The sequence below is a fragment of the Amphiprion ocellaris genome, chromosome 7 (assembly GCF_022539595.1).
Source record: "Amphiprion ocellaris isolate individual 3 ecotype Okinawa chromosome 7, ASM2253959v1, whole genome shotgun sequence".
NCBI classification, from domain to species: domain Eukaryota; kingdom Metazoa; phylum Chordata; class Actinopteri; family Pomacentridae; genus Amphiprion; species Amphiprion ocellaris.
In genome coordinates, this window is record NC_072772.1 from 16,266,779 (window position 1) to 16,292,763 (window position 25,985).

Here is a 25,985-nt window from a genome sequence, read left to right on the forward strand (position 1 = left end):
CAGATGCCAATAAAAACAAACTAGTAATTACCACAACAAAAATGTTGAACATGTGTTTATATTTAACAATTTATACAGTTAAAAACTCGTTATAAATGTATATATTAAAAATGTGCATTTCACATTGCTCATAATGAGGTTAGAAAACGACCCTGGCTGTGGTATTTCTGTTTAAAGCCAAATAACAGGCCGTAATATTAAGTCTAAACACTTTATTTTATACACATCTAGCAACATTTTTGTAATTGGGTATTAAAATAGTAGAATTTAATATATTTTCCACTATGTTAATCTGTCTGTTAAATGCACCTCACCTCTAATTGTGTCAGGATTAGCCCTCTGTGCCCCTCCATAGGTCGGCTGCAGGGTTTTGGGTGTGTGTGCAGAGACTGACAGGTAGAGAGCTGCCGTCTCTCGGTGAGTTGCAGGCAATGCAGCGAGCAGATTTACGGTAGCAATATTCCGATGTGAGACCCACAAAAACAGATTAACTATGTTCACATAACTTGGGCCCAGACTTGGAGTTCGGCAGTGAAAGTGGGCGAAGAGACCGCAGGAATTAAACGGGAAATTCTGCTGTCAGCTGGCCGGGAAAAGCCGATCACACCGCCCGGCTTCCGGGGATTCAGGGGCCGCATCAGTTGACGGCAGACGTCGGTCGGTAGCTCGGGGGGAAGACGGGCGAATTTTCACATCATCGCCGACATCCACCTCTCGGTTTCAGCCACTTTCGAGATGTCAAGAAAGCTACAGAGGACAGAAGTCTGCGCCGACTGCAGTGCGCCAGGTAGGCAGGAGGAAAAAACCCCAAAATAGACCATTGTACTGGAACAATACGTCGGTAGGGCGACATGGTGGGACAGCAGGGCCGAAGTTGCTGTCACTGTCAGCGGGTCCGCAGAGCAGGAAAACGGCCAGGGCTCCTAAGCGTCGTTTAGGCCCAAAATAAACAGTGAAAAATAGGCGTGTTATCACAACGGGAATATCTTTAGCTAACAGCTGCTCAACGTTGATGTAACTCATTGAGCAGCTTGATATTTGTATATATGTGACCGAGGCCATATGTGAGGACGAGCAGTTTATTTGCTGCAGTGGAAGATGAGTGTCAGATTAATGCTGCCTTCCTACTTGGAGAGACGTTTGTTTTGATTTTTGTGACCGGGGACAGACTTCCTAACATGTTAGCTTAGCTTGGCTAGCGAGCTAGTGATTTTCAGTCACTGTGCCACTGGCTGTCGTTGAGATTTTAGCTTAAGCTGAATGTATAAACATACAATATCAGGATTATATTTAAAAACGCTAGACACTTGCTTTAGGCTTTTTTTGCTTTAGGGTTTTGTGTACCAAACATACTTAGCTTAGCTACGACGTTAGCTACTTAGCTAACTTTTGCTAAACGGCAAGTTAATGCCAAGCTGAATCAGCTAACGCCTCAGCTAACAGCCAGCAGTTTTATCGGGATCTGGCATAAGTTTTCGGTAATCACAGTAAATTATGAAAAAATATAGAAGGGAAAAGTTTCTATTTATTTAGCTTGCTTATTTCTTTAGATTTTTTTTTGTCTTCTCCACAGTTTACACATTTATTAGTCACTAATGCTGAAGAAGCTGACAACAGTGAATTAATTGGAAAGCTAAAATGGAACAGCTAGCCTAATCCAACATAAGACGGAAAAGAAGTAAATTCACAGAGGCAAATTCTCTGGAAATTTTGTTTAAATTTTATTTAACCTGATCCAACATGAACTTGAAAAGAGTAGGTCCAAACTTGTCAGATAAGAATAATATGTGATCTATACTGTGAAGGCCATAGGCATCTCCTCTACAATGAGCATTTATTTTGAAGGTTAGATTTGCCACGTTTGGCCCCATCTGTGTTGTGCATAGTAGAGGTAGAGGTGATGCCAAAACAGGGCTTGGTGTTCCCTCCCTTTCCCATGCCCTGCAGCCTCACATGCACTCATGTTTAGTTTGAAGCCCTTGATCATTGGTGATCTGGTGTGCTGCTTGCATCCATACATGTATTACGACAGCTGCTCGCTCTGATAATAGCTATGTGTGTGTGTATACAAACTCTTAAAAGCTGCAAGGCCCTACTTCTCAGGGTTCCTAGTTACACTCAGGTACTGATTTATGATCTGAACCTATTAACTGCTGTTACTATACATTTACTCTAATGCTTCAGCACCAGTGTACCTTCTCTTGTATCCCCTTAAATGCTTTTTCCACTTAAAAATTCAACTAGCATTGACCAGCCCCAATTAAACCCCTTCCATTGATTACAGTAGCAACTTACAAAATAATTAATCTGCTGAGAAATTAATCCTGTTTGGAAAAAAGGAAAAGTGCTGTAAGACAGTACTCTGTTTACATAGATTTCCTCAGATGAAATTGTTTATTTTTTTTTAAATGGTGGGTGGCTTGTTTGTGTCGGCGTACCTGTTACTAGCTGTGTGTTTCTTCTACCACCATCAGCCCACTGCGTGCAGCCCCTCCTTACGACGACATGCACACACACGCAGTGCATTCTACAAAATGCTGACCTAGCCACTGGTGACAGGCCACCTCCCCACTACCCAGCTTTGTGTCCTGCTAGGGGATAGCTCGGTGGCATGGCTACAAAGGACGACTGATACTCCCATTTCTAGCCAAACCTCAGGAGGCTTTAATGTCACACCATGGCAATCTGCACAGTTTATAGCAACAATGAATCATGTCGTCATGGTAGTAAACTCTTTATTGAGCACAGATGCAATTGTCTGAGAAATGGAGACTCTTGCGAAAGCATTCAGAAGCAGTTCCACAGTGATGCTGAATCCATATGTTTTGTTAGGTTATCAATCCCTGCTGCTGATGCTGCAACATGTTTTGATTAATCTAAAATGTTGGAGTAAATAAAAAAAACTATGCATATAAAATAAATTAACCTAACAGTTACCGGAGCCTGCAAGTGGTCTGACTGTTATTAAATTATACTGTATTAAAGTAGTTATTTGCAGCTGTGAGATTCCTCCAGTGAAATATGAATCAGCCTATGATAAGATTCAACTAACCAGTTATAAGTCAAAATATGTAAGCGCATGCTGTGTATTACTGCACCGAGAGCTTACCGCATTTAAAATGCTCTTAGTTACCATTAATACTCATTATTGCACATTTATCCAGGCTTAAGTGACACTTATAAAAACAAGTGTCAATACCGTATTGATGAATTAGGCTAACTTTAGGCAAAATTATGTCATGCTGCAGGTTTGGCCAATACAGCACTGCTAATAGTCTATCCAGGTCGAATAGCATAATGGTGTAGCCTCATATTGATCCAGTCGGCCAAGCAGATAGACAAGCCTGTGGGAGTTTTTATATTTATTACACAGATTAAGGAATTAAATTGCTGCAGTCCGGCCTTAAAAGCCTACAGGCTACTGTTCTAAACTAGGCTATAGCTCTTGTCAAAGCCATTTTGCATTTTCTGCTACTTTTTCTGCAGGCAAAAAGACTTAAAGCATGTCAGTTCATCTGATGATGGACTATTTTAGCTCCATTAATACCCTAAGCCCAGACAGTTTTATCCCAGCCTGCGAGCGACTAATGCAGATAATAGATATGTGTGTGTTTGTGCATGAATCATGTGTATGCAAGTGTGGAGAGATGCTTGTTTTCATATTGCAGGCCGTGTTAGTTGTGAGCCACTCATCCCATCAGGGTCATGAGGGTGTAAATATGACCCAGGCTCTCTGACTCTTCAGTGTCAGAACACTGACAGCGGCTTTTGCTGCTTCCCTTCATGTCCTCACCTCATTCACACTCGTTTCTTCCTATTTAAAAATAAGTTCCAGGTGCTCAGAGAAGTGAATCTCTCCCGAGGCCTTTAGACATCATTGCAATATTGCATCAAATAGACTAAAACAAATACCAGATGTTGGTATGGAAACGTCAGACACTGTCAGAAACTAGCAACGTTTGCTGAAGCTAGTGAGGCAGCAATTGTCTTATTCCAAGCTGCTGAGATCAGAGCTTAATTGATTTGTATGTGCATGTAGAAGCATGCACATTTTGAAACTATCTTTTATCAGAATGTATTTTTTTTCTGTGTTTTTGTAATTTTCCTATGCTATAATATTTAGCAACACCAGTAAAGTATAATAGGGTGAAACAATCCTCTCAACTTCTGCTGCCTTGACTCTGACTTGGCTTTGACCGTCAGCGGCACTTGCTGCCCGTTGTTGGTTACATTTTGTTCGCATGCTGATTTTAAATATGTCTTATACAAAGCCTTCCACTGATAGATGCCAACTCACAGAAACTAGCGAGTAATTCGTGTATCTTTCATTGATATAAAACTGACAAAGTAGCCATAATAAGATATTACTGTTGACAGTTTTCATATCTTAATACTGTAAATTATTGTAAGGAATTCAGTCATTGTAAAATTCCGTGGTCCTAATTGCCCATTCTTTACAGTAACTCAGCATTTGTTTGAAAAATATCTTAATTACAACCCTGTTGTGTTCATGCAACTGTTTTGATTTATTACTGAGATGCATATCCTGTTTTGCTGTTAATGTGCATTCTACAAACAACTGCACATTCGCTTGAAAAATATTAAAGACTTACAAAGTTTTAATGGCCACGCTTCACTGTTCTTAATGCTGTTGTTCATCATTTGTGCACATACATATCCATGGATTCATTAAACACTAACAAAGGAACATATGTGTGTAGAGAACACGGAATAATGCGGAATAATGGTACCATAGCAGTACAATAAACTGTAAATTAGACCACCGTCGTTATAGCATATGCATAAGCTTTAGAATGTAGAACTCAGAGTTGGAGTGTTATTGCAGCGTTGACAAAGTTGACTGTTATGATGAAGCACTTTCTTCGCAAAGCTGAAGTCTGTCACACACAGAATGTTTACAAAGACTGTAATGCCATCTGTCTATTTCTGTTTGCCTGTCAGATCCGGGCTGGACCAGTATCAACCGAGGGGTCCTGATCTGTGATGAATGCTGTTCGGTCCACCGCAGCTTAGGCCGCCACATCTCCGTCGTCAAGCACCTGAGGCACAGTGGGTGGCCTCCAGCACTACTGCAGGTAAGGCTGAGAAGAGTAAGACATGAAAACATGGAAATGGGGAAGGGCTCCTAAAATAAAAGCAAGTATAGTATCCAATATTGAGAATAGTGCCACAAAAAGAAGGACTAGTATAGAAATCTGACTCAGCACACAGGATGTAAATCCATTCCCACAGTTTGTGTGGCTTCTGCTCTGTGAATTTTAAATTCTATGCCTATCCATTTTTTGTTCGTATCTAAGTATCCATGTCTGGTGTTGTCCGTTTCTGTTTGTGTCAGTCTGTCCAAAATGCAAGTTGAATAGCTTCATGTTGCCTCAGCTTTATTCTGTAATTAAGAAGCCATGAAGTGAGTGTGGGAGTTTTTGGCTGAATTGGGTCTATAACCAGTTTTGATTTCAGCCTTGAACACACAAACAGATTTGCATTAGGGATGTACTGCGGTCTTACTTAACAAAATGTACTCCATCATCACTGAGTCACTGCTGTGTGTGTGCATATGTGTTTGCTTCAGATGGTTCAGACCTTGGCCAGTAACGGGGCCAACTCTATATGGGAACACAGTCTCCTGGACCCTGCTCAGGTGCAGAGCGGTCGTAGGAAACCGAACCCCCAGGACAAGGTCCAGTAAGTATCTTCCTTACAAGATGAAAACACAGAAAAAAAACATTAAAACACACACAAACAGAAATTATTGTCCCTCTCTGAATGTAATTGGTGTTTTCAGTAGTGCAAAGGAATTGCACCCAGTTGTTACTTAATGCTCTCTAAACAGTTTTCTTAAAGCAATGGATCACCTTCCTAATGAATGTTGTTGTGCTTGCGTAGAACCTTTAGTATCACTAAATATAAAATAGGGTTTGCCTGCTTGGTGGTAGTGCTTTTTGGTTTATGGCTATAGGAGAGTCATAAGATCAAGAATTGGGTATGGAGGAAAAATATTTGCTCATTTCTTTCAGGTTACACAAATCTGGAAATGTAGTGTACACAGCATCTTAAAAGTTACTGCATCTTACATCAAATTTATGTGTTTGTAACACAAGCAGGGAAATAGTAGTAACCCATCAGGTCTGGTTTATTATGAAAATCAACTGTCTTCTACTATGGGGAGTTTCTATATTATTCAGGCATGTTTGTAATTATGAAGTAAAATGTGCAGGAACCTCAGTCTCGCCTCGTTCAGACAGAACAGTGTTGCTGGCATCTAACTGTTGATTGAAGAATTTTCATTTGATGGAAGAATAGGTGGGCTTTTTCTGTGATTTTTACTCAACACAAAGGATCAAGAGGAGAAGGAGAGAAGTCAAATCAAAGCACAAACTGCTTTTCAGGCAAAATACAAATCACCTTACCTGTGCTAACAAAAAATAACAAAGATTTGTATATTTGTAAATGCACTCCAGGGCCTTTTGCAAAACAAATAATCCACAGTTATCAGAAATAAAGCTTAATGCGCCTAGTGTAGTGCAGTTTCATGCATAAATTATGACGGCATATATTTATCCTCGCATTAACTTGCTTTCTTTTCGAAGGCCTTGACCTATGCTAACCATCTTACCTTCTCCTCCTGTGCAGTCCCACCAAGTCAGAGTTCATCAGAGCCAAATACCAGATGTTGGCATTTGTGCACAAGCTGCCCTGCCGTGATGATGATGGTGTCACTACCAAGGATCTCAGTAAGGTAAGAGCTCTCAGTATTTCACAGCAACAGAGATATATTCATGCCTCACTGCCGGGCAAGATTTTTGCAAGTACATGCAAAGTAATTTATAGAGAAATTCTTATAAATTTAAAGACTACTTTTTTTTTGAGGTAGCAAAAATCTGTTTTGTCCTCGATAAATTTATTACTGTGTTTTCTATTATGACTGATCACATAACACTAATCAGTCACAACAGTAAAAGCACTGAAAACAATTTCTGTGATAATGGCACCTGTCAAAGAGTGGAATTGCGCGTCACATGACGTTGATGCTTTAGAAGTAGGAAAAAAGGGCAAGTGTAAGGATCGGAGTGACTCTGATATGGGAGAAATTTTGATGGCCTGACGATTGTGTCAAAGCATCTCCAAAACAGCAGGTCTTGTGGAGTGTTCCCAGTATGCAGTGGTTCGTGTCTGCTGAAACTAGTCCAAGAAAGGGAAACCTAAATTACGGACAGGGTTATGGACAGCCAAGGCTCAGTGATGCACATGGGGGCAGAAGGCTGCCTTGTGTGGTTTGATCACACAGAAGAGCAGCTCCAGCACAAACTGCTGAAAACCCTCTTGCTGCTATGATGGAATTGTGTCACAACGAACGATGCTTTGCTGCTTGCAGTGTACGGGGCTTTGTAGCCACAAATCACTGTGTCAATGCTGACCCCTGTCCACCACTGAAAATGCCTACAATGGGCACATGAGCATCAGAACTGGACCATGGAGCAGTGAAAGAACGTGGTTGGTCTGAAATCTCTTTGCTGGGGAAACCTTGGGTCCTGGTGAATGGGGATGCTACTTTGACGCGTATCACCTACCTAAACATTTCTGCAGGCCTCATACACCTCTTACCGTCAACAGTATTCCCTGATGGCAGTAGACTCTTTCAGCAGGATGACGCAGCCTGCCACACTGCAAACACTGGTCAGGAATAGTTCCAAATTCACCTCGCTAATTCCAGAACTTAAAACATCAGCTACTAAAGTTTTGGTGCCTCATACCACAGGAGAGATCTTGTGGAGTGTATGCCTTAATTCACCAGAGCTTTTTCAGTGGCACAACACAATATTAGGCAGGTGATTTTAATGCTGGGGTTGATTGTTCTCAGGGCACAATCATGACTCAGTTTCACTCATTTCCCCTCTCAGTGTCCCTGCCCAGTGTTTTCTTGCTTTACATTTCTGCACTGTGCACTCTCAGGTTTGCTGCACACTCATTCTTTTTTGTGTTACAGTGTGTCTTAATGCTAGTCTATCAGGAAGTAGTGCCAGTAGTGTTATTAGTTACCTGTGCACAAATATAACTCCATACACAACTGAGGGGTGCGCTGTAATGAGTTCAAGTTAATTAGCCCATATGGACATAGCCATACTGTGGAGCAGCATGTCCAAGCACAAAGGTTGTTTCATTTCTAAATGCCGATAGGAGACCTTGCACATAAAGTCATACATGTGCGCTCACACAAACACACGCTCACTCGCACTCATAAAACTCCCTGGCCGGAAGTGATCTGAATGACGCAGCAGGATGTAATAATGATCTCTAGTGCTGGGGAGCTCCACTGGACTAATAAGGGAATTCTGCCTGTTTCTGTCTCTCCATGATGTTTAATCTTTATACATCTAACCCTGTGTTTTTTCCCCCTCTCTCTCGTCTCTCTACCTGTCCTCTTTTTTTTTTCTCTTTTAGCAACTTCATTCGAGTGTGCGAACGGGGAGTTTAGAGACGTGTCTTCGGCTCCTTTCCCTCGGCGCTCAGGCCAACTTCTTCCACCCGGTCAGGAAAAAACCTACTTGCTGACTCATTATCTAACATTTAGCCATGCTGTTCAGTTATTCTCTTTATGCGAGGCCTCCAGTTTTGATTGCCTTTATGTGCATGTCCACCTAAACCTCCAGGAGAAAGGCACTACCCCGCTCCATGTTGCAGCCAAGGCGGGCCAGATCTTGCAAGCAGAGCTGCTAGTCGTGTACGGTGCAGATCCTGGGGCACCTGACATCAATGGACGCACACCCATGGACTATGCGAGGTACAAGACAGTAGAATTACACAGATGACTTTCAAATAAAGTCTCAAACAACTCATGTTGTTGGAACTGACTGATGAAAGAAGCAAAATGGTTAAAACTGAATATTTTTTGTGTGTTTTCCAGGCAGGCGGGCCATATAGAGCTAGCAGAGCGTCTGGTAGAGTGTCAGTATGAGCTGACAGACAGGCTAGCTTTCTACCTGTGTGGCCGGCGTCCAGGTAACCCAATGCACCAGTCTGTGTTCACCTCACATGCCCTTAAACAAAGCAGATGACCTCAGGAATGTAGCATAGTGTTGTCCAGTAATTAAGTCCTCTCCTCTCCTCCCCTCCCCTCCCCTCTCCTCGCCTCGCCTATAGATCACAAGAATGGCCATTATATCATTCCTCAAATGGCAGACAGGTATGGACCACATGAATATTCTTTCCCGTCATATTGATTATAAACACCCTGTTGCACGGTGTGGTTTGATTGCATGTAATAATCTGTATTGGTATACTTGCAGCTGCCTAACTTGCCATTTTTCTTTGACTGCTTCATTTTAATGCGTCTCTGACATGGATTTGTCGACACTGATGTAATTTAGTGTTCTGACCACAGGGTGGCACCGTACTATATGTCACTCCACCCATGAAGTGGTTAAATAAAGGAGGTCTTTGGCATCTTTATTAAGCTGGCTGTTTATTGTAAAATCCAGTTACTCCAGTGAGTTAGATGCTTGAAGTGTGCTTGGTGTACTAATGCTGAACTGGAGGTTTGATTTGAGCGATGCAGAAGTGCACAGTCAGGCCGTGATAAATCAACTTCTGCATTACTTGGCACAGCTTCTTTCAAATATTTAATGGGTGCTGGGTTTTTTTTTCAACTGTAGCTCAAAAAAATTAGTTTCACAAATGTTACGCAGCTAAACCAAACGCACTTCAAAAGCTGTTTGTTACTGAAGTGGGTCTCACTTCTGAGCTGCCGTCTAACTCCACTTGCATCTGTTCTGTTCTGGTGAATGGTTCTTCTTGATAACAACAATTAAAGCTGTTTTGATGTGGCTTCTCTTCCCCTTCCTTCCTTCTGTCTGTTTCTTCCTTTTTCTCACTCGTTTTCTGTTCTCTCCATTTCGCTGCGCTTGGTGGAGCCAGAGCTCGTCCTAAGTGCCCGACACAGAGGTATCTTTACTTTCCTTGTTCCTTTTCTCCAGAATCTCTTCCTCCATTTCAGTCCCCTCTCTCTGCTACCCAGTCTTTGTGTATTGCCGTGTTGTATGTCAGAATAGGGCTCCCTCTTGAGTGGTTTCGCAGAGGGAAGAGTAATTGGCATGTTATTACTATAAAACAGAACTGTACATTTTGATCAGAAGAAAGAAAGAACGGAGTAGGGAGTAGTTTGAGAGGGCCTTCGGTAAGCCCAGTGTTTTTGTGCTCAGGAGAATCGGAGCAGACATTTCAAGATTTTTAAATTACACATAAACATGTATTGTAGACAATAAACAAAACCAGAGTTTGTCTGTAATCAAGCTGTATAGCTTTTAACATAAAGCTCTGCCATGTCTTTGTAATCAAACTTTGTATATGGCAACATAGTTTAAAACAAAAGGTTCTGATTGCCATAAGCATTTGCCGATATTTTACAATTTTAAGTTGCCACAGTCCTCATTAGATCAAGCTGTCTTAATCTGACACTCAACACATCTCACCAGAAATGTACCCGCCCTCTCCCCTCTTTCTAGCAAAAGGCCCTTCCCACCTCCTCACCTCTCGCTCCTGTCTCCATCTCTGTATCTTCCTCACTCCCCGTCTGTCTCTTCATTCCACTATAGGTTTGTGATACCTGTCTCATTATCAACTTCTGTGTTTTATTTAGCCTGGACCTTTCAGAATTGGCCAAGGCTGCCAAGAAGAAGCTCCAAGCGGTGAGTTGTATCCTGCGATTCACACGGCTTATTGTGCATTTATTTTGTAATTCCACAGGCAGTCCAAGGACAAAGATTGTATCAGATTATAGACAGTGGATTGAGACGGTTTTGTCGGGTTTTTGGAAGTAATGTGAAAAGATAAGGTCTTCGTTGGAAAGAAATGGGCAAAGTTGGTTGGTGTAACAGCCAGATTTTCTGTTCCTCACTGAAATAATGTTTGTTCTCTCCTGGGCCATCTGTCAAGCCCCGCAGAATGCTTGTAATTCAGAATCTGATGATCGCTTATCAACATTTGAAGGGCTTAAGTCATAAATCATGACAGCTTTAGTAAAAAAAAGTGTGATGGTTGAGTGAAACTGAGAGAGCATGCCAAGTGTAATCTTAAAAAATCCTGTCCAGATGCCTCTATATCATTCAGTTTTTTCTGCTTTCCTTTGTTTCCACACTCATTTGTGTCGCTCTGATAGTATGGATGTGGATAGACATGTAAGAATAAACATTTAATGCATCTGGGGTCATTGTGTTTGTGTGTGTGCAGCTCAACAATCGGCTGTTTGAGGAACTGGCGATGGATGTCTACGACGAGGTGGATCGCAGAGAAAACGATGCAGGTCAACATCATTTGATCTCTACTCATTTCTTTATATCCTCTGTAAGGTAGAAATATCTGTGGTGTAAGTGTGTGTGTTTTGTCTTTTTCCCTATATGGAATAAAAGTTAATGTTCACAAAAAGGGAAGATGAGGCGTCACAACTTAACTGACGTGAACTTTGAGAGGAAACCAAAGGGGAGAGAAATAGATGTACAGAGGAAGAAAACAAGCATTGAGACAATAGAGACTGAATTTGAAGGACAGAGCGAGGAGAGAAGGAAAATGACTGCTGAAGAAGAAGGCCAAATGCAGTGAGAGAGTGAGGGAGGAGGAGAGTCGGAGTGAGGAAGTGCCTCACAAATTCTCGAGTCTCTCTCCTCCTCCTCAGTTCTTTTCCTTTTTTCCTTTTCTTCTCTCGCTTTCCTTCAGTCACAGCAAAAGTGAAAGCTTGCTTTCTGACAGAAGCACCGCAGGTAAGTGGCAGGGATACACACATGCATACATGCAGGCACACACACGCCAGCTGTACACAGTGGGCGGGCACAGAGCACAAAACAGCTTTACTGTACTTTGTTTATGTGGGGGTGGATGGACTGGATGTTGGATGTGGGTGGCTGCGCATGCTTTTAGTCAAAATGATCTTGTTGCTTTCACATAAACTCATGCACACACACTCAGACTTATTTTTTGCTTTATGTTTTTGTCTCCAGTGTGGCTTACAACCCAGAACCACAGCACTCTGGTTACAGAACGTAGCGCGGTCCCTTTTCTACCCGTCAATCCTGAATACTCTGCCACGCGCAACCAGGTAAACACACTGTACACACACTCTTATATGCACACATGCATGCATATATTATGCCTGCTTGCCTGCTAAATCTACTGCAACACATACTAACCTGTAGACAGTAACTAAAGTGAGGAAAAAGAAGAGACAAATGCGAAGGAACCTGCAAGCAAAAAGACCAAATGAAACCTGGTTCCATCTCAGACAAACTGACAGTGTCTGTTTGAAAGGAAGCCGAGAATGAGTGTGAAATTAGCAAGGGATGTTCTTCAGCTGTGGGAAAGTGTAATCCTTGTGCCCCCTCCTCTTTCCCTCACTCTCTGTGTGTGAGAGAGAAATCCCATATGTCCACTCACATAGTTTCTCTTCGTCTGTGCGGCTCATTGGTGTAAACACTGACTTTAACACAAGCGTACACATACAGAACAGAAGCAAAAAAACACCCACATCGCCACGTTTGCTCTGCCTTGATTGGGCAGTTTACTGTGGTCAGGAACTGCTCTTTATTTATGGTGAAAGACAGAAGCAAAACACGGCACACATTTAGAGTTGAACTTTTTACCTCACTTTGTCTCCCACAGTGGCGTATTATAAATGCATCAGCTTGGATAATGATTCCACTCTGGCAGTTTGGTAGAAACTGGCCTTTTTGCTTTCTTATACGGATGCCAGCATGCTAGCCTAATTGAACGGTTTATGTTTCTTTGCACATGTTTGTGTATGTGTGAGCACAGCTGGGATGGTGTGCATTGGTGTGTGTGTATGTGTGTTACGAGGATGACTGTGTTTTTCCACAGCACATGGTAGTAGACCACAGTCGTCACTCAGGCACTGAACCACTGAATGTGGGCTGCATTGTATTGGTTTTCCACATGGCTTATGATAGAATTTTACAGACTTTTTACTGAATGTCAGACAGTCATGCCATTGCATGCATGTGTTTTAATAATAAGTGTTAATTCCTGACTCGTTCTTCTCTCAGGGCCGTCAGAAGTTGGCCCGTTTCAACGCTCGGGAGTTTGCCACACTCATCATTGACATCCTTAGTGACGCCAAAAGGAGACAGCAGGGAAAAGGTCTCAGCAGCCCCACTGGTGAGACTGGAAGGAATGGGTGGACAGATTAGGAGTAGGGATTAACACTTTTACTTTTTTTAGAAAAAAGCAAAAAAATGTGGTTTGTATACATGCCACATTATTGAATTAAACTAATACGTTTCTGTACAACAGGAAACATTCAAGCTTTATAACATTTATGCTGACATTTCAGAATCAACTGTGATTATAGTTGGTGAATTGGAACCAATCCAGCAATTTCAAGTCAGACTGTAAAATCTATATCAGGCCAAGTATTACAGCTGTGCAATTATGGCCAAAAAGATCAATCAAAATCAAACTAATCACAATTATGTTGATCATACTGAGATCACAATGACCTTTCCTTATTATTTATTGATTTTTTAGGGCAAAATATTCTTATTTTACTTTCACGTTCAGATAAACAGAGCACTGCCTTCACTGACATTTTGTGCTACAGCCCTGTAAATGTAAAAGTCTTTGCATCTAAATTAGACTTGAAATAACAATCTTCTCTTCCTGAATCAAGCATATTTTTTAGAGGCAATAAAATTGTATCCAAAACACCTCACTTGCTGAACACCTGCCTATCACTAGACACAACAATTTGCTGATGTTCCTTTAAGTTAGATGCTAGCTAGGCGGTTGTGCACAGAGACAACTCCATTCTCCTCACTTAGTTACTGCAGTGCAGCAACTCAGACAGGTGTGTGAGCAAAAATGACTTTAGAGTCAACCCAAGTGCTTCTATTTACAGAGGATGTTTTCTAACAGGAAAACTATAAACTGTGATAATTAGTTGATAAACAGTACAGCCTACCAGATTGTATATTTTTACGAGTAAAGAAGTTTATCGTATATTTTCATTGTCAGAAAATTGTTTTTTTCTGTTAAACCTTCATGCAAATCTGCAGTAGGAAAGAAAGCTGGATGAACTCAGTCAGCAGTGTTATTAGTTTGAGCCTCCCCAAAGGAGGCGTGTAAATAGAGAGAAGGGTTGATATGAAGAAAAGTGTATTAAATTAGCTCATTTTAACCTTTTTTCCAGACCCACTGGATCTGGGAATTGATGATGACCAGCATGACTATGACAGTGTAGCTTCTGATGAAGATACGGACAGCGAACTGAACATCCAGAACAACAACAACGCACAACGGAGCAACCGTGCAAAGGTATATTACCTGAACAAACACTCTCTATTTATAAAGCCAGTTTACGTTTTACCGCAGGCACGCCTACCACTAAGATAACTTTAGTAAAATCAAAATTGTTGTTTTTTTTTCAACAAAATGTACTAATTCACAACCATAATTTTTACATGATACTTAGCAGTTCAGTAATGTTCTTCTCACTTGATCTCTAAATGTATTAGGGAAGTAGCTGTATTGGCTAGCAAAGCTTCTCCATTGTATCCTCCCAAATGACTGCTTCTCCCAGCATGCTTTGTGGGGAAGTGACCAGTCAGGGCTGCCACATAGTTCCTGAGTGACATCATCAGCTATTCTGGGTCCTTGTCAGAGAGGCATTGTTCATACAGAGAGAGTGAGTGTCTGAGAGGGAGGAGAAGAGGAGAGAGAGTAAAATAGAAAGAGAGGAAAAAATAGGGAGTGGTAGAAATGACAAAGAAAACAACAACTAAACCAGTAACCATCATATTTTCCTGTAGACATGTTTAGCTCACTGGGCAAAACTCTGACAAAGAGCAAGTTGGAGGTTCCCCTCCCGTCTCCATACGAGGATTAAAGAATTGTATGGCCCGCTATAAAGTAAGAGAATGAAGTAGAAGTCCTTTATGTAAAATGTGGACCAAGATCTTTGAAGAGCCGTGTATGAAAGATGTTTTCATTGGTTTAGTTTTAGGGAGTGGTAGAGGGATGAATTTGAACAGGCTTCAGAGTCACAGGAAGTGGGGGAGGACAGCGTATTGAAAGCAAGAACTGAGGCTCTACTGTCCATATGTGGGTGATCCAGCCCTCTTCCTCTCTCACAGCCATAAGCTCTGTTTTTACACGGCTTAAAAGGCATCAATTCATAGCATATATCCCCACATTACCTCTGCATAAAGAACCGCACAAATAACACTCTGTATTAACCATAGTATGATATCAATATAATCCTCAGAATCCCACAGCCTGGTGGTGGGTTTAAAAGACATGTTTTTTTTTTTTTGTTTTTTTTTTTTGTTTTTTTTTTTACAAAATTAAACTATTTACCAATGCCAGAAACAGACTGACTTTACAGTACTGCTGGAACGTATCACGTGTGCACAGAAGAGCAAGTTGTAAGATTCAAAGTGGTAAAATATCATCCTAAAGTAGATGTTCTGAGTGTGTGAAAGCGCAGGTTGTAGAGATCGTAAAACATTTTTAAAGGCATAATAATTTAGCAAATCTATAGCATGTGGTGCCCCAATTTTTTTGAATATTGGATACATCTGTGGACACTTGGAAAAATGTTTTCTACCATTGTGACCATGCCATAGTGCACAGAATACGTTATTGAGTTCACTCTACTTCTAGTCATGGCTGTGTTTACAGAGATGTAGAACTTTATAATGTAGAGAAAAATGAGGAAACCTGTGACAGGAGCAGAAAATGCACAGAAACTACTTGGAGATCAGAGGGTTAAATTAGAATATGTGATTTATATATCACTGAAGGATATAATTCACAACTCTCACAAAGTCAGTTTCCTCACTTTGTTTCTTTTTTTTCCTGTCCACCTCTCTATTTTTCTACCTGTATATCCTCCTGTCCTCCATATGTCGTATCTATTCAGAGCATGGACTCCTCAGACTTGTCAGATGGTCCCATCACCCTGCAGGAGTATCTGGAGGTAAAGAAGGCTCTGGCCTCCTCAGAAGCCAAGGTGCAGCAGCTGATGAAGGTCAACAACAGCTTAAGTGAGGAGCTCCAGCGGCTGCAAAAGGAGGTAGGGAGTATGGAGGGGAGCAGTAAGAGAGGATGGCCAGGAACCAGCCAGGCAAATAAGAATCTTAATAGCAGCAGACAGTTAAGGAATGTGACAGAGAATGCAGAAAGCGGGGCGTAAGACATATAACATTTGCATTGTCTTTTTTTGTGTGTGATTATATTACCTTTAGTAGACAGGAGCAGCGAGGGAGAGAGTAGAAGAGTGACATCCGGTAAAGGTGTAGCCAGCTGGGAATGAAACTGCTTGATGGCACACGCTCCCTAACCACTTGGCTGTCAGGATGGCTGTCATTTGACATTTTATTTAATATTAGTGGAAAGCATCAGGGGATCTGGAAGAGGCATAGCATGACAAGATCCAAGAAAAGCTGAGTTGTTTATTAGAAAGATGAAGGAAGAACCTAAAACATAGAGAAGGGAATATAAAATCAGATAGCTATGATATATTTAAGAACACAAGTGACAAAGACAGCTTGGTAAAAGAGAAAGGACAATTGATTCAGACAGAAGCAGGGCAAGATGATGGAGAGACAATTGAATATATTATTGTCTTTGCAAGTTGATTTTTTTTCTGACAGGGTGTCATTTTCCTTCACTGCTGTTTCTGTAAGATGTATTTGGTGACAGCTTTACACTGTTATCTAGAAGCTAAGGCAGATGCCATTCTCATGTGAAGCTTGGGTGCTACAAATACCCATTGTCATTTTATTTGTCATTTCTAGTTTAGTTTTGATAATGCTCATTTGTTTTTCATTGTTGCGTCTTTTGGTTTGCTGTAGATCAATGTTGTTGTTAGCTTACTGTATTAGTGGCTGCCAGTGTCGGCTTACGCAACCCACGATTCATTCATGTGTTGGTTTTGGCACTTCACAGCGGATTTAGTGACCGTTTGAGGCAAACATGCATTTTCCACAAGCAAACACTTGGGAACATAAACGGCAAATGACAAATAAGGGTGTCGAATTAGGTGGTAGTTAACAGTACCTCAGTGCAAATGAGCCTTCATGTCCCCTCGTTGACCCCTGAGAGCAACCTTTGTGTATATATACTGTACATATATACACAAAGATTGTCTTCAGGCATGAATTGTAGCCTTCCACCCCCTTTCCTGAAGTCTAATCCCTGCTTACTGAAGTGTATTTACCACATATCCCACCCCCCCATCAGTGACTCATATGAGTTGAAATGTGAAGCCTTTTTAAAGAACCTGTGATTATGGATGCTTGTTTTTGACTATTCAGTTGACCACCCCCCCCCCCCCCCCCCCTTCCCTTCAACCTCCCCATGTTCCTCCTTCCATCCCTCCCTCCATCCTCTCATCCCTTCCTGCTGCCTTCCTCCTCTCCTGTAGATCACCCGGATGCAGACAGAGAACAGTGCGCTACGGGGGGGCCAGCAGGCTGGGGGAGCAGCTGGCCATGGGGTAGGGGGGCCTGGTGGTGGAGGGGGAGGGGGAGGAGGTCACTGGCCAGGGGGTGTGATGCGAGGAGGAATAGGTGCAGGAGGACTGGGTGGGTTTGGACAAGGAGTGGACCCCCCGGGGCTGTCGGTGCCCTCCTCAGTCGCCCCCCACTCACATCCCCACCGGAGGGAACGGCAGGCCTTCTCTTTGTACATACCAGGGGCAGCCCCTAGCCCCACGGCCCATGGTCCCCCAGCCCTGGACTCCCTGGCAGCCCGCCTGCAGCCCCTCAACACACCCAGCGTAAGTTAGAACCCCCCCCATCCGGCCCCTTTCCACTTTCCACCTTCCTTTTGGTGGCCTTGATTGGCTGTCTTCGGCCTAATTAATGGGTGGTAGTCCAATCCTGATCTCTCTATTTTCCCTTTGTCTCTCCCTGCATCTCAGTTCCCGATCCTTCTCTTTGAAAGGTCCAGTTGTGCATAAACCCCAATATCAAAGTGTTTTGCTGTGTCCAAAAATGATTTGACCCTAAGTCTAACAAAGGGAGAAGTGCATAAGTGTGACCTTAAGGAGAAAGATGAAAAAAAATAAATAATTGTCGTCTGTTCTGTTGCCTTGCAACGCATCTGATGCTCCGTGTTCTAGCCTGCTCTGCACCCTTTGACCTTTTCAACTCCTTTTCACCTCCCAGTTAGCTTTCCTGTTGCCGGACAGCTGCTTAATCTGGAGATGCTGGGATCACACACACACACACACACGCATGTGCACGCACACAATCAGAAGTATATTTCCAGTTTGACAGCTACTTTGGAAAAATATATCTTGACAGTTTTGTTTGTGTTTCTGACATTGCAGACAGTCAGGTGACCAGTTCAGCAGCATTTAGCATATAGCAACATTCACTAAGCTCCAGTATACAAACACAAAACCACTCACCATCACAACCAGCCTCTCCCAGTCTCATGGAGACCACCATGGACAATAAGATGGCGTGCACTTCACCATCTCTTTACACAAAGATTTACCTGTGTGTCTGTTTTCTTCCTGTCTGTCTCTTCACCTGTCTGTCCTTTGCTCACTGCAGTGCAGCCGTGCATCCTCTGGATGTAAGCATTCTGTCTGTCATTGCATTGTTTGCCATTTCATCTTAAATGTAGGAGTCTCTCACACTAAATCACTTCTGCTTATTATACATTCTAGTACTGGAGATCAACATTAGTTTTAAATATGTGGCTAGTGATTTTTTTTTAGCTGCTGTGTGATCACCAGATAGTTTAGTTGACAGTACTCCTAGAATTGTATTGTTAGATAAGTGTAGTCTTGATTGAATGATGGGTGAGCTGCTGAGTTGATCTGGCGCTGCTCTCACTGGCTCGTTCATTTTCTTTTTCTGCTGTTTATAAAAACATTTCCTCTCTCTGTCCCCACACTCTTTCTGTCCCTGCCCATTTCATCTACCATCCATCTCTTTCTGCTCATCTTTTCTTTCCTTCTCCCTCTGTTTTTGCACTCATCTCTGTTCCTTCATCTCTGTCCTCCTCTCTCCATCCTTGTGGACCTTTGTCTCTCCAGGTAAGGAAAGGTGGTACAGGGGGTCCATCGCCATATGGAGGCCAGCATTTATCTGGATCTACAGAGATGGGCAGATACATGGTGAGCTTTTGCTGTTTTGTCTATTTGCTTATCTTCTGACCTTTATGATTATGTACTCAGTTCATTCAGGAAGTTGAGATTGTACGCTTATCAAAATCAGTCTTCTGCAAACACTACAAGGGTTCTCCTGCATTTCAATTCTGGAAAATCCCTCACATCTGGTCCAGACCACAAATGTACGCTTATTACTCATTTGGCAGCACATTTGGATCATTGCCCAATTATTGTTTTATTTTCTTTTCTTCAGATAAAGAACCACAGTAAATCAGATTCACAGAAAACCTGCTGAACACTTCTGATATATTTGACATTAAGTGAACTCCAGTGTAAATCATCGCATTTAAATGGAAACTAATGTGTGATCTTTGTAGAAGGAGGCATCCATTAAGCTTTGCAGGAGTGAGCAGCACAGGAGGTCGAATGGTGTGATAATTGTACTGAGCCGGTGTCTCTCTCCTTAGGTCGCTAAACCGGAGAAGCATGGCAGCGGCACTGACAGTGACTATGACAACACACAAACATACGACCTCTCACTAAGGTCAGACTCATTGCAAGTTATTGTGCGCACAGTGATGTTATCATTGATTTTGTTACTGCAAAAATTGGAAGGGGTGGGTCTTCACTAACAGTTACTAACCAGAAATAGGGGGCAAGCAGGCACGCTGTTAAGATGCTGAACATTCAGTGACTATACTGCGAAATGTCATCTGCGGCCATTTACCTGTCATCTTTGATAGAAGGTGTTAAAGTATATCTACGTGTTCATCTTCCCAGTATGGGCCGCAGCAGTGAGGAGGAAGGGCGTGGTGAGTCTGAGGAGGGAGGTGGCGGGGACGCAGGGGAGCCAGACCCCACCCTACCCTGCACAGAGGACGTCATACTGAAAACTGAGCAGGTGACTAAGAACATCCAGGAACTGCTCAGGGCTGCTCAGGAGTTTAAACACGACAGGTGAGTGGTTAACAATAACACTGGAAACATTCTGTTTGCTGTTTCCTTTAAAATAAACCTACTAATTGTATTTTATTAATGTAACAGAATTACTGTTGCAGCAACACATCATCAGTAGGGTAAAACTAACCTTTCTCACGACGGTCTAAACCCAGCTCACGTCCCCTATTAGTGGGTGAACAATCCAACGCTTGGTGAATTCTGCTTCACAGTGATAGGAAGAGCCGACATCGAAGGATGAAAAAGCAACGTCGCTATGAACGCTTGGCTGCCACAAGCCAGTTATCCCTGTGGTAACTTTTCTGACACCTCCTGCTTGAAACCCAAAAAGTCAGGAGGATTGCGAGGTTTGCTTTCACGGTCTGTATTCATACTGAAAATCAAGATCAAGCGAGCTTTTGCCCTTCTGCATTTATAAATGAATGTGATCGGCCAGTGTCAGCACACTCGTCTTTGTGCAGCTCCAATTTTCTAATCAAGCTACTATGCTACAAGGGCAGTAGTGTGCATTTATGGTATGCACAGTATGTATGTCTATGTATGGTCATTTACACAGACACCGATTTCCGTGCACATATGGAACACATCCTCCAAGTGGACTAGAAAGTAGTATAATTAGAGTAACTACACATCCGTGGTGTCTCCAACTGTTTGTGTACATGTCCGCAAGGGTGTATAATCCTGTACTAATTGGATCGACACAAAAAGAACTCGCATGAGCATCGGTAGCAAGAACTGCCTGAAATTCTGTTACATTTATAAACAAGAAAAGCACTCAGAGAGCGCAGTACTCCGCCAAGGCTTCTCAGTCGTTGCATCATATTCGACGGATAACTCCCAATAAGTCCGTAGCGGCGGATTTGCAGCAGGATTGCAATCATGTGATCGTCAGCAGGCAGCTGATGTAGTGTTCACTTGTTTTAATAGCTACAGTGACGCCGTGCCGCTATCTCGCAATGATACAGAAATCTTGAACAAACCTGTGGATCCAGACTATAAGCCACATAACTGCCAAAATCTATTCAGGTAGTCCTTGTGTCATTTCTGACCTTCCCTGAAAATTTCATCTGTTTGTCTGTTTTTGAGTAATGTTGTGCACAGACAAATAAACAGAAGGACAAACGTATTGCAGATGGTCACATAACTCCGCTGCATTCCTTGGCGGATTAATGATTATCAACAGCTGCACAGCACAAAGACAGTTGTCTTGATCACACTTAAAAAGGCTTATTTTAAAAATCCATTCTTCAATCAATTTCTACTGGTTATCTGGAGCTGGTTTGCGGTGGCAGCAGGCTGAACATGTTTGTCCAGATGTCCCTCCAACCAACAAGCTTTCCAACTTCTCCTTGGGTATCCCAAGACATCCCCAGGCCTGATTAGAAATGTAATCTCTCCAGAATGTTGTGGCTCACAAGAAACTCATTCTGGCTGCTTGTATTTGCATCAATAGCCAAATACAAAAGAAACATCAAATAAAAATCTTCGGTCTGGAATGGAAACTTCAACGAAAAAAACAAACAAACATTCAGGTTTATTGACATGTCATGATACTGTGAAGCTCCGGGGTCCGTCTCCAAGATACTTCACTCCTCGCTCCCATTGTCCACTGTTAGTGGGCTTCAAAGTTATGTACTAATGGAGATGAGGTTTAAAATGTGTAACATGAAGCAAGAGTATCATTTAGCAGTAAACGGTCTTGTTGCCTCAGTCAGTGTATGGATGACTAAGTTAAAAAAACAAATTTTCTCCTCAGCTTTGTTCCATGTTCTGAGAAGATCCACTCTGCGGTCACTGAGATGGCTTCACTCTTCCCCAAAGTAAGTTCCCAATAGCTTTGTTTGCTTTCTCTCTTTGTGTATCTCTTTTTCTGTCTTCTCTCTTTCTCTGTCTTGATCTGTTTACATCCTCCTTCCATTCTCCGCAAGGGGTGAGTTTTAATTACCTCCATATCTCCGTAGCGCCCAGCATTGGATGCAGTCCACTGCTCTCTCCGCCTCTTGGCTTCCAGTGCCTCACGGCTGCAGGTGGAGTGCCGCAAGGCGGCGCCCTCGGAGCCCGGCGCCCCTGCGGTGGACTACCAGCTCCTCACTCAGCAGGTCATCCAGTGCGCCTATGACATCGCCAAGGCTGCCAAGCAACTGGTCACCATCACCACTCGAGAGAAGAAACAGTGACCCAACAAATGCCTAGATGGAGAGGGAAGAGGGAGAGAGAAAGGATCAATGCACGGGGGGGAGGGGCTTCTGGGAGAGGGGGAACTATGATCACACTACAGGTGGGAGGATGAGGGAGGGGGAGTGACTGGGAGTGTAACAGACACGAAGAAGAAAAGTCCGGACGATGCATGGAGAGGAAAGCAAAAGAGTTGTTTGATATGAACACTACAGTAAACAGAAAAAAAGGGGAAATTCTACAAATGTGGAAGTGAAAGTAGGGAAGGACGAGTGGAAGGATCCAACATGGGAACTACAGCTGCAACAACGTTAGTAAACCGTTGGAATCGGATGTGTATAATGAACTGCTTAAACTGTGATAAGCAAATACAACGGCGGCGATGTACAGTGGACCGGATCCCGAAATGTTACCGCTTTATTTATTCTCACTTGTCACTCGTCGTCCCTCCCTCTCCCCGTTTACACGAACCGGGGAGGGAGGTTGTGTGTGCTGCGAAAGAGGGAAGTGGATAGACCAACCATGACATTCTCCACGCCATCTCCGTCCTGTGAGGAGTCGGGACGTTCCTCCTCTCCTGTCCTCTCTGTCGTTTGACCCTCTGTCTCTTCAACCTGAAACGAGGTCCCTCTGTTCCTCTACGCCGTCCCTGGCAGGATGAGCAAGCGGCGCAGAGAAGGACCTCCTGGAATCCATCTAACTCCACTCCACACCCCACCCAGGCTCTCAGATGCTTCCACCTGGGTTAGCTTTCACAGGCGTGGGGGGCTCCAGTTTTTTTCCAACCCGTCATCTCCTCCTGTTGTTGGTGGTACATAGCATGATCTGGCATGTTTTTATTTTTTTTTTCCTCTCTCTTCTTTTTTTAAATTTTTCTTTTGAATATGCAGATCGGATAGGTTTGCACCTCTGAGGACAAAAATACTTTTTTTTTACTGACTTACAAAAACGCTTACACTGGAATAATTGTGATTTAATGTTATTGTTTATCATGCCTTTTGTTGTTTTTTTATTGATAATTTTACTGACTGTCATTTTGATTTAACTGTTTATGTTTATTTCATTGTCTCAAATATGATTCTTATTTAGTGGAATAGGGAGACAGTTGGGAGTACGTGTCAACCTCTTACTGGGATTTAAGTAAACATGCACACATAAAAAAAAAAAATCTGTGAAATGGTCCTCGACATTTCTCAAAATCTCCCTTTCTGGGTGACAGTTGAGGGTTTTTTTTTTGTTTTTTCGTGTTGTGATACGTCTTGTGGCCAAGGGGGTTGAACAGTTGCCAAAGGAGAGGATGCGTGTTCGGGGACATTTGTTGTCGGTTTTGATTTTCTGTCAGAGCGGAAGCCCCTTGGTGCATGATGACAGTACCTGGATCAAAATGCTCTTTTTGATGTATTCTCAGCTGTCTTTTTGCGCTTGATTTATCTTACAATTTGCCTCATTTAACAGAGCCAGTGGAATCATCTCAGAATCAGCCTCATAATCATTTTCGCAGTGCCAAGCAGGATAAAAGAAACATTCGGTCCAGTCTGTGTGTGAGGATTAACCCCCGCAGTCTTGCTCGAAAGCTGTTTATGCTTATATTACACAGCAGCTATTATTTACATGCATGTTAGCAAATGCTGAGTCACATTAGGTTGACACGACATACCGGTATGTTGCAGTTAAGCTTTAAGTAGACCTGTGGAAAGCATTAGATCTGGCAACCTGGAAAGTGCACATGGCCAAACGTTCTTATCTCATTTTTTAATGTGGGAAGATATGCTCATTTGCAATCGATGTAGCCATCTCAAGTGTGCTTGGTTTTAGTTTGCCATGTATTATTTTCTCTTTTTGAAACTGTCTGGCAAGCACAATCGAGCCCACGCTCTGTTTTCCAGCTTCTCCGTCACGGCCTGCTGATCTAGGCCACAGGAGTTGGCATTTCAAGCTCTCTGTCTCTGAACTCTGCCAACAGGAGACAGCTTTGGGAACAATTTTCTGTTAAAAATGTAGCGCATTTAGCCTACTGAACATTTAAAGCTCGCTGTACTGTGCCGAACAAATATGGTTATACCTGTAACTAAAGATTCAGGTTGCATCTAAGAACTTCTTCCTAGCTTCTGAAGGACTGTCCTGTTTTAGTTTAGGTTCACCGCTACTACTTCTTCCGTTATTCTGCAACTGGTTTCTCCAAGTGTTTGCAGCTTTACTAGTTCTTGCATTGGTCTAATCTGCAGTCAGAAGGCTTCTGCACGTTAATTACTCACTTGAAATGTTGAAGGATGAGATCAAGCAGCAGTTGCATCTCATTTTTTTGTTTTGTATCGCTGCCTTTTAGCAAGAAGCTGCCCATACTTGGCTCCGAACACGTCGAGCTCATACCAGACCACCCTCAGCACTTCCCCTTCCACTTTATTCAAGCTTTGCTTTTTTTATCCTGTGATCATTATTTGGGAGCTCTGACTGTCAGTTTTTCACATAGCTGCACACATGTCTCTTGTGCGTTGAATCATGTCCAGAAGACTCTTGAAATGTATCATTGTTTGATATTGAATGCCTTTGCACATCATCATCGTCATCTCGTTTGACAGGCTTGAGTTCCAGCGATCTTGTGCCGACTGCTGAAACAACAGAAATACTTCCACACACAAAGACACACACACACATGCGGGGGCCAGTCCCTTCGATCATGATTGCCCAAGTTTTAGAGTAGAGCCATATATATGAACATATATTTTCATGCTATATTTTATACTAAGCTATATGTTAGGGTTATGTTTGTGAGATGTTTATCTCTTTATTTGTTTTGCCTAAATGGGCTTCAGGCTGTGAGATCTGTTCGCCAAATCTTCATTCAGCTCTTAAGTCTTGACACCTGATGTACTTGTAGATATTTTAAGTGTTGTGAGTACGGTTATGCTGTGGTATTAGCCTTCTACGTAGACATATTGTACATATAAACGATCCTACTAGAATCCGCAGGCAGTGACGAGTGAGTACAACAGATTGATAGAGGCGATTACTGAACAGCATGGTCTTAGTTGCACTATTTTCAAAACACCAGCTGGGTGAAGTAGGATCTACATTATGTACTGCACTCTCCCAAAGGTCTTAGTTCAAGTACATTAGGTGCATGATGCAGGATTTGATTTGGGATAGGGAAATGGGACAGGTCTGAAGCGCACTTTGGCTTAGCACTACAGTCATCTCAAAAACGGCAGGAGGAGGGTCTCAAATGCACATGGCCTAATCCTTCCCCCGAGTTAGCGGACACTACATCGGGTGCCTCTAGTGTGAATGTTTAATGCTTCCCGTCAGTTCATGTCACACTTGACAGACTTTCTACGCCGTCATTATGTCCAGAATTTAGCACATACTTTCCCAAATCCGACACACGCCCTGAACTTATCAGTTGGACCAAGTCATGCACAAGTACAAACATTCAACTCGCAGCCAGAATCCTACGAACACAGACACACTCTCTTGATTCTCAGCCGCAGAAGTGCACTGTGGCGCGTACTGTTGCTGTCCCTGTGTTTCTTCACAGTGCTACACTTTGGGAGATGGGTGACGGGAGAGTTATCTTTTAACAGGAGATGTTAAAAACTGTATAAAGTAGAGAAAACAATGACTTAAAAAGGTCAATCGTAATGGAAACTCATAAGCTGTACATTTGTAATAAAATAATAAAACAATTTAATTGTCCTGGGTCTGTCTG

The 25,985-nt window shown here is 42.5% G+C and overlaps 1 protein-coding gene across 3 annotated transcripts; it reads left to right on the forward strand.

Annotated features, from left to right (window-relative positions):
* The first annotated feature begins 400 nt into the window (after positions 1-400).
* git1 (G protein-coupled receptor kinase interacting ArfGAP 1) lies at positions 401-25,972 on the forward strand. Of its 3 annotated transcripts, XM_023285547.3 has the most exons (21): positions 401-787; positions 4,963-5,096; positions 5,591-5,703; positions 6,652-6,757; positions 8,461-8,547; positions 8,670-8,800; positions 8,924-9,018; positions 9,160-9,202; positions 9,934-9,960; positions 10,655-10,703; positions 11,245-11,317; positions 12,009-12,106; positions 13,068-13,179; positions 14,210-14,334; positions 15,941-16,093; positions 17,447-17,800; positions 19,073-19,153; positions 19,615-19,691; positions 19,928-20,104; positions 21,861-21,924; positions 22,066-25,972. In XM_023285547.3, the coding sequence occupies exons 1-21, from the start codon at positions 736-738 to the stop codon at positions 22,279-22,281; spliced, it is 2,367 nt and encodes a 788-aa protein (XP_023141315.1). In that variant the 5' UTR covers positions 401-735; the 3' UTR covers positions 22,282-25,972. The 3 variants fall into 3 exon arrangements, with proteins under 3 accessions (XP_023141315.1, XP_023141317.1, XP_023141316.1); XM_023285549.3 differs by lacking the exon at positions 17,447-17,800; XM_023285548.3 differs by lacking the exon at positions 9,934-9,960.
* The last annotated feature ends 13 nt before the right edge of the window (positions 25,973-25,985 follow it).

Coding starts and splice junctions, on each gene's coding strand:
- git1 (XM_023285547.3), top strand. CDS start 736: ATGTCAAGAAAGCTACAGAGGACAGAAGTCTGCGCCGACTGCAGTGCG. Junction 6,758..8,460: donor CTACCAAGGATCTCAGTAAG/GTAAGAGCTCTC, acceptor TTTCTCTTTTAG/CAACTTCATTCGAGTGTGCG. Junction 12,107..13,067: donor ACTCTGCCACGCGCAACCAG/GTAAACACACTG, acceptor TTCTTCTCTCAG/GGCCGTCAGAAGTTGGCCCG.